General features: G+C 44.3%; 1 protein-coding gene across 3 annotated transcripts in view; it reads right to left on the reverse strand.

Moving 5' to 3' along the window:
* The window catches only part of RAVER2 (ribonucleoprotein, PTB binding 2), an 81223-nt gene extending 69080 nt beyond the window's left edge, over positions 1-12143 (reverse strand). For all 3 annotated transcript variants that reach the window (XM_049809424.1, XM_049809425.1, XM_049809423.1), the window contains exons 1-2: positions 11914-12143; positions 865-931 (exon numbers count right to left, since the gene is read on the reverse strand). In XM_049809424.1, the coding sequence (XP_049665381.1) occupies positions 865-931; positions 11914-12087 (241 nt within the window). In that variant the 5' untranslated portion in view covers positions 12088-12143. The remainder of the gene's footprint in view (positions 1-864; positions 932-11913) is intronic.
* Between the last annotated feature and the right edge of the window lie 1044 nt (positions 12144-13187).

The following is a 13187-nucleotide window of genomic DNA, read 5'->3' on the forward strand; positions in this document are numbered from 1 at the left end:
TTCCCTTCACACTGAAAACAGACATTCAGGCTATTGTTAGATAGCAGACTATAGCACCTCACACACAAGCTGGCCTTATTCCATACTCAGAAATCAAATTCACAAGATAATGGGACAGTAAAGCACAAATTTTTGCTCCTTAGAGGCAGGTGCAAGAAAACACCATTATCCTCACAAAATCCTGACAGAAATCTACCACAGCTACCGCATTAAGATTTTGTCCTGGAAACCAAGGTTGCCTCAGGAGATAGCCCAGGCTGTGGGACCTATGGTGATTTGGAAGGAGAGGAACATGTAGAAGAGTATTTGTCCATTTCTGTACCTCACAAGCACTAAAAATCTGTGAACCCCCTATTTAGAGAATTAATTTGTAAATGGGATATCACACTTAAATAATTCAGGATTTGATTCAGGACAATGTTTCCTTCAAAGACTTAAGTATTCCTTTAATAAATTGCTTCTGGCTTATATTACCTGACACAAATGCACCTGGAGCTAGGTACATTTTCCTCTGATCATGTCATAGGAACATGTGGTTTGTCCTAAGAGAGGCCTCAGCCTAGTTTTTTAAAAGGAAATCAGAAAGTTGAGGTTAGCTTTATCTCAAAGAGACACTTGCTAAGGGAATACACCTGAGAGATACCATAGCGGACCAATCTACTTCTGGCTGACATCAGTAAAGTTTCCAACTCTCCACAGGCTTCAGTAGAAGGTGACAAACTATGCAGCCAAAGAAGGCACTGAGAGACAATCAAGCTATGTGACAGCAGAGAACCTGATGATATCATACGTGGCAGATGATGTTCCTTACTAGTGTAATTACAGAATTGAAATGTATGACACTGGAAGGTTTTAAGTTCTTACCTGTTCTTTTATTTCTGTCCACGTAACAATACTTGATTTCATAATCTTTAAATAAGTCATGGATTTCCTGAAAGAGAAAAGTACAAGTAACGTCAGATAAATAATTCACCAGACCAAATAAGTGCATAATTCATCTTCATTTAGGGGGAAAAAAACCAAACAACCAAAAAAACAAAAGCAAAAAAAAACCCCTTTCCCAATAAACAGAAAAATCTCACCATAGAAACACTATCAAATATTTGTTTTTAAAAGAGCTCATTATACTACTGCATTGATGTTTTTATCTCATATATAAAATTGGCTTACTGAATTTGATTAACTTACTTTTCATTACATAAAGTCATAAGCACAACAGCATGTCCTGTTGACTGTCTCTTGATAAAGATGAATAACATCACAGTTCATTAAATAGCAAAACCCCCACAATTTCTCCAAAGTACAGCTAGCATAGTTAGAATACCACACAGACAAGAAATACCAGCAACATCACATCATGCAGTTTACTGAGGGCAGGCAACACTGTCATAAAATACAACAGTTGGTTTAGTTTCCTATAACTGCTCAAGTTCACTTTAACAGTTTTTCATTCTTTTAATAATGAATATTTTTTCAACCAGCAGACAATTGTGCCCAGAATACCCGCTGGAAAGTATCTTCTATCAATTATTGCACAGATGCTCAATGAAGAATCAATCCCAAGAGCATTATTTGCTCCCACTAATTAACAGAGAGAGAACAGGGCTGTGGGAGGGGTAGGGTAGGAGCAAATGTAAGAGGTGTGTACCAGTGTTTGCTGTGGCTATTCCCCAACAAGAGCAAGGTGCATGCACATGTCCCACAAAAACCACAAACTATTACCAGTTCAGTGGCGAGAACGCAGATGTGAACATTAAACATCCCCAAGAAGAAACCAGGAGTAGTAACGTGGATATAAGTATTCTTTTACATGGATAAGTCCCATAAACAATAGCGAAAGACCATCTCAGCAAGCAAAATAATCAACCAGCTTTGTCTGAAAGTTTAATTGCAGACAATTTCCAGTAGCCCAGTCTACTTGCCAGTTTGCTAATTCAATCTATATAGCCTAGAGGTTAATTGGGTTCTCTGTGACTGGTATCAGGTGCATACCTTTTAGTCAAGCGAGCACCAATCTCTAGTTTCACTAGTTAACAGCTGTCAAATACTACATTAATAAAATATGGCAGCATTTCACAAGCTACCAGCCATTCTCTAATCAGATGCCATAAGGATGTGGTTTCAGAAAAGCAAAATACACCAGGCATAATTCAAAGATTCGCGTCAGGTAGGCAATTTGACTGTGGACATCTCTCTAATGAGAATTAGAGAGTGGTTCATTCTCAGTCATGGGAGACTGAGAAGACACTCTCCGCACAGTTTTGTACAGCTCAGCTGTATTGTGGCACTGAAGACTCTAAAGAAGTTATTTCTGTCCCACTTAGAAAAAGGGGGACATATTTACCTTTTTTATTTCCTATATTATTTTACAAGAGTAACACTGAAAGTTTTATATGATGATTAAGTAGCAGGAAATACTATTTCAAAGAGCTCTGAACACTCTTTTGAAAGCTGTCTGGGAATCAGATGATTCCACATGATTTCCCAGTAACTGTTTGAAACTTTAATTGAGAAGGAAAACAGCCTGTATTGAACATATCTTTGTGGGATAATTATGAGGTCTCATGTAAAAAATGATGAGAGCACAAGGAAGATTTAAAATGAAAACATAATTTAAGCAAAGTAGTTTTAGTAAAGATTTTAACACCGATTTCCACAGGTTGTTGCAAACACTGCCAGGTTTGTGCAATGGGCTCTTCCAGGAAGGTGCTCATTCTTGTGCTCTCATGGCCCCCAATAACAGGGCTGAGACCTCTACCTATGGAATTGGGTTTGTGTAGTATTTCACTGAAAGCATTTTTCACATAAAGACCATTTGTGACAATTTACATAAACAAAACACACCGTGCCAGCTCTTAAGCAAATGTATACTCCTTTAAATTAAACAGACACCTAAGTATCTGTGTACATCAGACTAATATTCTTCATAGTATTTTCAGAATTACAAAGCCGGCTTTTGAACTCAGGCACTTCTCTAAACTTTACCTTCAACATCTTTGACCACTTAGGTCCGTTAGAAAAGAACAAACGCTACCATTTAAATGTTGTTAACAGTTTCTACTCCCAACAGCTCAGAGCAGAACTGTCAGAGAAAGCAACAAGAACCCTTTACTTGCTGTTCCTAACCAGGTTCAGCTGTGCACCAACAGCACTGAACATAGTTGGTCCCTTTGGTGCAAGCAGTTACCCGCTATTTGGGCCAGGAAGGAGTGTTTACTCCAGGAGGAGAAACAGGTCATCCAAGTCAGGTGTATTCTCTGGCCCGAGCCTATTAACTTGCAAGGAATGTAAGCAGAGGGCTGTTTCCCTGAGCACAGCAGAAACAAACAGCCGCAGTTCGTCTCCCTTTCCCAACCTCCCAGCAGCCCGCGGGCTCGTGTACCCCAGGAGCCCGGCCTCCGCACCCCCCAGCCCAGCTACGCCAGCCCTCTCCCCACGTCAGGACCTACTGCCACCACCACGCACGCCCACGGAGAAGTCATCAAGCCCCTACCCACGCTCTGCAGGAGGAAAACCGAATTTCGTCCTCCCGGGTTAGCCTAACCGTGGCACTGCCTTGTGCTGGGCAGCCACGTGAGAAAGGCAACGCAAGCACTCACCATTCATCACCACATAAGGTTTAGCAAAGCAGTAGTAATAAACCCCGTGGTGGTACCACATGCGAGCACTGGCTGCCATCCCCAGTGCCACCACTTGGCCCACGCTCACAATATCCACATCCAAACCACCTGTTGGGCAAGCCAGGCCACTGTTAGTATTTTTTCCACATAACTTTTACAAAACTGCCTCTCCCAAATGATTTTTTCCTCTTTTATAAATGAATGAATCTACTAGCCTAAAAAAAAAAGTGACTGACAATTACCATGATAACCATGATTTAACTGCGTCATATTAAGTCTAAACAAAATGGCAACATCCACTAACATGCTGAAGGTCTAGCTGCCAGGAGTGTCAACGCACTGAACGTCAGGCTAGATTATGGTATTTTGACAACAAAAACTGTAAGCAGTTATAAAGCTATTTGGCAGACATACACCAGTCATGGATCCTGAGAAGTTTCCTACACAAACGCTGTTTACAGCGGTGCCTATCTTGGCCCTTAAATATTGCACTCCTAGGATCAACTCATAGCTGGCTCCTGAACCAGATGTAAAACTCGGCACCAACTCTGGGGTACCGAGGTGTGTTTGTACCTGAGCAAAGTCCCTGCCAGGCAGCTCCTGGGGGATGTGTCCCTGGTCAAAGCAAGGATGAGAAAGAACCGCAGAAACGGAGGAGAGAAAACGGAGGACAGACCTTGCTCAGAGTAACAGCAGTTGCATAAATGCATGGACCATGCCAGCAGCTCTAACTGAACGTCTTGGAACAGAAACGTAACCAATAATGCTTAGCTACTTTACAGACCCTTAAACTTTCAAAGTTCTTAGAAGCAGACTTTGAAAGCTAGTTCATCTTATCAGCAGTAAAAATTAAAATCCTAACTAGGAAATAATCAGTTCATCATTTAAAATTAGCAGAAAAAAGCAGCTGCAAATATATTAAAGGGAGTTTAAGAGAAACCACTAGTAAATGCAGGCTGAATATACTTTTAAAATGTATTATTTACTACTATAAGAAATGTGGTCTTGAAATACTTCAGTGCTTGGCCTGTCCTGCCTTGCCTTGGGTAGAAAAACTGGCAACATGAGTTTTTACCACATACTATCAATTTGAAATTTGCATCTCTTAAATGGAAGGAATGCCTTCCCTAGAGAGGATCTGTCTTTATGCTTTATTACCTGCATTGTTTTAAACACAAACAAGAAAGGGAGTCATTAGGAGGCACATTTGTCTTATTTATCAAATTAGTAAAGTTCAATGTATTATTTCTAATAAAATCAGCTTTTCATACCCAGGATCTCATAGTGCAAGAAAAAAAATATGCAAGAAATACTCAGTTGTCACCTGGAACAATATAGCCTGTATATAAAGCCTACAGCACCCTAAACCCAAGTATTTTTCTCTCTCTAGATATAACACATTTCAGTATTTCTCTGGCAACAAAAATATTTAACAATTATAATGGTGCCTGGCCAGATTTCTACAGTAAACTTCAGTGGAGTTTCCAATATAAACACTGTACAAGCCTGGTCTATAACTTCACTCTCAGTAAGTAGCTGAAGGCCTAAATTTCACATGCATATTCTTGAAACTGACTCAATTATGTTTTAAGTAGTTGAACTAAATAACATGTTTGGCTAACCAAGAAGTTTTAAATCATCTCATAACTAAAAAAGACTTTGTTTTCATTTGTGCAGGCGGAGCAGGAAAGAGGAGGACTTCTCAGGAAAAAGCTTTACATTTACAAATGATATAATGGGATGTTCACTTAATTCAAATTTCAGACCACTGAATCTTTGAGTCCATGACATGATACATGGATTCCACTGCAGATGTTAAAAAAAAAAGTCTGCTGTGGGGAAAAAAAAAAAAAAGGTAGTAAGCAAGAGAAGATCAACACAGTTTAAAATAATAATCTGTTACTGAGGGAAAATCCCAGAGACTCTGTTGGAGAGTAAGAAGTGGAGTATATAGCACCAACAAGAGGGTTAGATAACAAAGCACAAGGACTGATGCAAAGTGCAATTTTAAACATCTCCTGTCTACTAATGACTACAGAGGTTGGAGGTTCTCAAATTTTCACCAAATGGTGAAATTGACTGCCTTGCTCCTAACAAGCAAAACTTCAGACAAAGGTTGGGCTCACCATACCGTATAGTATGTTCTCCTCTTTGACAAATTTTCAATTTTTTTTCAATGTTGCATTAAAGAAAGTTCTTAGATGAGCAATGGCTGTAGGATCAAGTCTAAGATGTGTAGCAGATGTCTACCTGCCCAGGCATCCAGCAACAGTGAACACGGAGGTGTGCCCTAAAGCTTTTGCCCAGCACAGTCCCTCTTCACTTCCATCAACAGTCACAAACTACGAAACCTGAAATAAAATCAAGCCTGTAACTTTAAGCCATAAATTGCCTTTGGGGCAAACCTTTTTGTTTGAGAACTGAATGTCGCTTTTATAAGATCACACCCTCCAAAGATCTTTAGTAAAGTAATATTAAAAAAAACATTAAGACAGAAGAACAACAGCTTCTCAATAAAGTTATGATGGACATGGAATGAAAAACATATTTCTCTGATCTTCCAGAGACATGTTAGTGTGTTGGTAAGAGGAACACTATGGGACCGGAAACGAATTTCATCATCCTGGGTATACTGGGTGGTATGCAAGCTAAATGAAAGATGAAAAAGACATGGAAGAGGTAACATGAGAGAGCAAGAGCACAAAGCAAAAGAAAAGCAATAAAGAAAATCAAAAAGCATGTACATCCTAAGGCATGAGAGCTACTCACTATCCAGCAAGTATGCCTTTCATGTTCAGTCAGTGTGACGGAGGACTGACTAAAACACAAAGGCTCCTTCTACTTAAACGCCTGGCATACAACAGATGGGGAGAGAGTACTTCCTCAAATCATCACAGTTCATTAAAGGCTTTCGATCAAAAAGGAACAAGAAAAAATTGCGGCTAATCCAGAGAGAAAGAAGAAAAAAAAACAACCAACCCCACCAGAAATAGCATCGTGGTAAGTATTTGTCTTTTGATCAGGAACAGACACCAGTAAAAAAACTGGATGGGTACATCAGGTCCCAAAACACAAAATCAATCCCTATCCCAGGTGGACTGCACCAGTTTCTCATCAACACCTAAACGTTTCGTCTTTCTTTAGATTCTGTCATGCACAAAGAACTACTACAGGGTATTAAAATAATTAATCAGCCCTACTTTACTTCATGTCCTACATTAAAGTAGAACAAACCTTCCGCAAGATTTATTTTCTAGCCTCAGATGTTAAAGAACAGCAGAAATGTGAATGTAATATGGCGGCATTTAAAGATAATCAAGCACAGATCAAAAAATGGTTGAAAGCAAGTGCATCTTCCACAGCACTGGCTTCTTAGCTACAAGGAAGGGAATCAAAAAGTGAACAGCCCTCGTTGGTCAGCTAATCTTAGCAGTGAAGACTGGAGATTTTGCCACAAATCTCAGGAATGATTAGCAAGAAAGATACCCAAGGTCTATTCTTTCTAACAGCAACTCCACGGGTTACAAACTGGTATACCAGGGTACCTGACTGCTGATTATGTCACGGTTATGAGCCGCTGCTCCTATGGAAGTTAATCAGACGTAAATAAGGAACCACTAACAGTGAAAAAACAATGGCTTGGGGGAAATCAGAAACAATTCTTCTAATCCATTGGTGTAATTACAAAAACCAAAACAAACAGAAGCTGACTTGCCATACAATACTCCAGCAAAATAAAACTTCCTGTTCAGTAAGGTACAACTTCACTTACACTCTGGTCATCCTGAAGTTCTTGGCATCTCTTTACCAGTAAAGGATAGAATTTGTTATTGTTTCCTTCCCTCCCTCTGCCCAGAGCAGTTATCCTGCCTCCCAGAGCACCCAGAGCAGTTTTATGATAGTTCCAAGGATCTTCAATTTGCAATGCATGCCTTTGAACACTGCACTTTCAACATTGTCTACAATTGTCTTCCTTGCTGTTGAAATGGATTAGCTGATTCATCTCTGATGGTTCAGGGACGTGCACACACAACAAGGCAATTGCAAGAGACATCCAACGAAGAGACTGTTAATTCATTGCCAAGCACTGACCAGAATAAAATGAACAACTACAACCAAGCTTACCTTTAAGTCTCTTTGCAAAGATTCTTGATACAAACATCAGTCTTACCACAATACTGCATCAGAGGATACTAATGCTAACAAGAACAGACCCACTATCTGAGATTTTTCAAAAAGACCGACACCAATGGGACAATCTTGCCTGTCTTACTGTAAAACATCACACATGACTGCCCTGCTAGGATTCCTTGGATCCTGCTTATGGCCCTTCACCCTAAGGAAGCCATAAAACGATCACTCTGGCAAGAGCAGATGACACTTCCCCAATCTTGCAAGAAGAATTCCAAGTTAGAGGAGTATGTTCTGCAAAGGCTGCAGAAGGAGAGAGGATCGCTGCTCTGGAAAGCACATCCTGTACACGAAGGCTGCTGTGCAGTGCAACATTCTCGATGCAAGCAGCAAAGCTCCACAGAGAGACGGGAAAGCCTGTTGTGACCTTCCATGCACCCTGGTCCACAGCCAGTACTGAATTCTCTTTTTAAGACAGTAGTCACTGCTACGGTATTACCTCAAAATCTGAAGTACATTCAGAATAACAGCTAGGGGTCCCATATTCTCAGTGCACGGTGTGTTACCAGATCACACCTCTCCAAAAGCTTCAGAGCAAGAAGATCAGATTGAGAGGAGAAGGAATGCCCCCCAAGTAGAACAAAATACCGAGCAGATTTTTAATACAGTTTCCATGCAGCCACAGTGATAGAAAAACATCAGACTGAGGGAGAGAGGGAAAACACAACATTACTTAAGACAGGAGTTGATCTGGTAAGCTGTTTTACTCACAACACTGACCCAACTAACAGGAATCGGTCAGTAACAAGTGCATTTCTATCTAATTTTATAGGTTCAGCAATCTAAAAAGTAACAAAAATATAGCTGTACAGATATCAAGGGTGCTTCATCTCAAGATTTAGGGAAGTCACAGCAACGGTGTATGTCACACTACACGTTTGATAATGTCGACAGTTCAGGTACTGTGCTGGAGGAATCAGAAGAGGATAAATATGGGGAACTAACTGGCAACTCTAGACGACTTCACCACAACAGGTCGGTACAAAATTGATTGACTTGCCACCTAAACAGTAAATGGAGACTTTGCCTTCAAGAACAGTGAAAGTGCTAATAAAAATGTTTACCGCATATCTGTCACAAAAATACCTTTCTCCACGGCTGTAGTGGTAGAATTGCTTGAAGAAATACTAATCCTACAAGTACATATTTGCAGGTTGAACTATAAAGCCCAATGCAGAAAGAATCTTCTTGACGTAATTTTGTCTTAATTTGCTCCACCTTTGGATTTGTTTCATACTGACACTCAATGAAAAAAGCTCGTAAGGGAATGCTGACTTACTTGGTGTGACAGACTGCAAAGTGCTTTCTTCAGGCCATCCTTCCTCCTGAAAGCAGGCTCTGGATTTCCTTAAGAGCACAGATGTTGCCAAATGCATTTAGCGAGAAATCCCACTTGCCAAGATTCAAACGTGGGCAACATTTGCCCCTTAACAATAGCCACCAAGCACCTAAAGTGCTGAATGCTTCTGACACATAAAGATCCCTGTTTGGTTGGTTTCTAAGACTACCAACCCGTGGTACAATGTTTTTAGTTCAGAAACTTCATAGCTAAGGTACTTTTCTTCTGTGGCCTTAAGAGTATTTTTTTTCTTCATTCAGTTTAACACAGGTGGAACTCCAAAGGTAATAGAAGGTTGCAAGTACAATAATAAATAAAGTTAATATGTAGCTACAACTGGCAGAGGAAAATGCTTGTTACCTAACTTCACCTGAAAAAGTTGGGAGTTTTGTTCTCGTTTTGAAGATGATGAACCTTCTGACAAAACTGAACATCTCCATCAATCTATATGAGTAGAAGAGCCATTTCTCACTTGAAAACTATTTTGGTAAATCTTGGCCTCACTCTTCACCTGATAACAATGAATGACAGCAAACCCAACACCCCAATGATTATAGATGAATAATGACATTTATGAAAACCTATTCGAGAAGACTTTGCTGCATTTTAACAATGTTCATCTCTTTCCTGATGGTGAATAAATTGGCCAGGTTAGCTATAGTTTATCTGATTTTACTTGGCTAACCAATCATTTCAAGAAGAAAACAGCAGACAAAACACCTCTGCACAGTGTTTACCAAGGATGTTAATTTGAAATAAGACATCTTAGGTTTCATGGTAATTTTTGGAAATGCATGACAGCCAAATGCACAGGTGTACTGAACATGCCTGACCACAAACATACTTCTCCTTTCCAAAACTGCTCCAGGCCAGAAACTTCCTCTCTGCAGCACAACTATTCTGCCTTTACATGCCAACACCAATAGCTCAACAATGTTAACAATCAAAATGACATCTTTTGAAACTGTATTTCAGGATCTGTACATGGTGGTACTGTTCTAGCCTAGTAACGGGAGAACATTAGAACCTTGCATATGGAGAAAAAGGCACCTAAGTGTTACTTTTAAGTCATCAAAACCAAATGGCAAACTTCCAAGATACTGCGTGGCTGCCAAATTGGACCTTAACCCTAGCATTCTTTGTCTGACCAAGAAACACCAAACTTGATGGCTTCCATACAGGCGAGATAGGCTTCTAACCAGTCCACCTGTGAATTCACGAAGTACCTGCTGTGTGCAACAGGAGCAAGTAACACAACTGTTCCAAGTGTCAGACAAAGTGATCCCACTCTGGCCATCCACAGCAAGCATCCTGCGATACGCTAGTAAGCCCTCTCTGTCAACACAGTCACGCGAGATGGCTTCTTGAAGAGATGATGAAGATTAGCAGGGTTTTCCAAGTTGTGAGTTTGCTATTGATTAGGTCATTAGGTTGCTATAAATAGAGGTGAGGCTGTGTGTGTAAAACATCATGCAGGATCGTAGCAAAACTGTCACATCTAAAACTCTAACTACCTACAATCATACTACAGCACGGCCAAACAGACCGAAAGGCACCATATATGCGAGAACAAAACACGAAGTGCAGTGGCAAGCAAGCTCAGTACTCTGGATCAAATTACACCGATTGCTGAAAAGATTCCCTCCAAGATGAATGGTCCCTTTCTACTGGCGTTACGGAGAAAATGATAGTCTACATATGCTGCACTCACCCGCAGGTAGTAAAATTGCCTGTGCTTTAGAAAAAGAGGGATAGAGACACAAGGAGTGGTTTAGAACAAAAGTTGTAATTACATTCTTTTATACTTGTGCATCAAGTTGAATATTTGGAGCCGGTAAAGATCTGGTAAGTGACTGTGCAATTAAATCACCTCAAAATCTGACTCACATGCATCAGGTTTAAGAGTTCACCCATTTTCTCCTCCAAAGTGCAGTAGTTTGAGCGGAATTTTCCTAAACCACCAACAGATTGTGGAAAACCACTTCCACTGACTACGCGCAGCTCACCTCAGGAGGAAAAAAAAAAAAGAAAACCAAACCCAAAACCCAGGCTCGAAGCTTCTGAGCTTTACTTTTACACAGAAACTGTATGTGTTGCAGGACCGTGAAGTCGCCCTACCTGTCCGACGGAGGTGCCACCTCACGGGTACGGCTAACGGGCCACGCACCGGCCGTCGCTTCCCTTCAGCAGCGGTCACACGAAGTGCCGCCATGACCCCACTTCATCACCTTTGCCGACTTGCAGCCGAAAAAGAACAGCCGCTGCCCCTCACAGCCAGCCCAGCCCCCGGCTTTGCCCCGGGACGGGGGCTGCTCCCTCACGCCCGACCCCGGCTCCCCACAGGTAAGGGCGGGCGCCAGCCCGAAGCTGCCCGCCGAGCCGTGCCCTGCCAGCCCGGCGTCGCCCCCCGCGGAGGAGGGCGGCAGTTCCCGCCGCTGGGGCAAGGCGGGGGGGGGGGGAGGAGGACGAACCGGAGCCGCTCTCCGGAGGCACGGCGGCTACCGGCGGTAACAAAGCCAGCTGCCAAAGAAGGCGTCGGGAGGAGAAGCCCCAGCGGACCGGCGGCGGGGAGGGAAGGCAAGCCGCCGCCGCCCCCCCCCGAACTCCCCTGGGAGACGACGGCAAAGGCGGGCCGCCGGGCAGCCCGGCAAACCTCCCTCACAGCCGGCCCTGAGGAGCGGCTCTCCCGGGCACGGCCCGCCTGAGGCGCCGGCGGGGAGCCCGCCACGCCGCCGGCCGCCTGAGGGGAGGCGACGGCCGTACCTGGCTGCTGCTCTCGGCCGGCAGGTTCCTCAGCAGGATCTTACGCCTGTTGCTCAACTCCCGCCGGGTGCTCGCCAGGCGCCTCGCCACCTCCTCGGGGCCCAGCGGCGGCAGTCGAACCCCCCGCGGCGGTTCCGCGGGCAGCTCCGCGCCGCGTTCGGTTGCTGCCGCCATCTTGCAGAGCGAACGGGGCGGGGGGGGGAGCCGCCGCGGCGGTGGGCGGGCGGGCGGGCAGCGGGGGAGCCGCGGGGCACGGAACGGAACGGCACGGCCTCGCCGGCGGGGCGCGGGGAGCCGAGCCGAACCACGCCAGGCCCCGCCGCGCTCCCCGCCCCCGGCCCGCCCCGCTGACTGGCCTCGCCCGCCGCCCTCTCTCCTCACGGGGCGGGGGAGGCTAAAAGCTGCGGAGCCCCGCGGAGCTTCGTGAAGGGGTGAGGGGGCTCGGCCTCCCCGTCGGCCCCGGAGGGGTGCCCCGATCCCGGCCCGGTGCCGCACAAAGGGGGTGAAAGGGGCACAAATTCCCCCCTTGCGAGGGGAGAAGGATGACGGGGGCTAGATTGGGGGGGGTGGGGGGGGAAGCGGAGAAAACTCGAGCTAGTGCCCGTAACAGCCTCAGGCTGCAAACCTCTTGGGGGTGTGTGGGGATAAAGGGGGCTCAGAGGGTGAGTTTCATCCCCACAGTAACGTATCTCGAGTCAGATTTTAGGGGAGGTCGTTTGGGGCTCCGTTAGAAGGGTGGTCGCCCCAAGAGCCGCTGTGAGGGCAGCGCCTCAAGGAGGCCAAGGCCTGGACACCGGCCCTCCCTTTCGCCCGGGCACGACGTGGCTCATCGCACCCAGAAGGTATCGTTTCCCCAAACTCCCGCTCTCGATACCTCCCTTAGGTACAAGTCCAGATCAGAGAGATCGCAATGCAGAACAACAACAAAAGCAAGCCGATCTCCAGTGAACCCAAACGCTCCATCGGAGGTCAGCAGGCGCGATGGCCCAAGATGATCTCGTTCTAATTATGTTCTTCATCAGAAACATTCCAAACAAATTACAAAGTGCCCAAATGGGTAAGCCAACGCCTGGGTGCTGCGCTTGCGGCAAAAGTCACCCTCTTCTGGCAAAGCACCGTGTGATGGTGGATGGGCAGGCACAGGGCTTGCGACTGCCATGTGAAGAAAAGGAACACGACATCCCGATAGAAGGAAAGTATTTCTGGGAGTCACTATAAAAGAAATTTTCCCTTCTACAAAGCCTCCGTCCATAAAAATGTTTCACTCGGTTAGC

Source organism: Accipiter gentilis, chromosome 8 (assembly GCF_929443795.1).
Source record: "Accipiter gentilis chromosome 8, bAccGen1.1, whole genome shotgun sequence".
NCBI lineage: Eukaryota > Metazoa > Chordata > Aves > Accipitriformes > Accipitridae > Astur > Astur gentilis.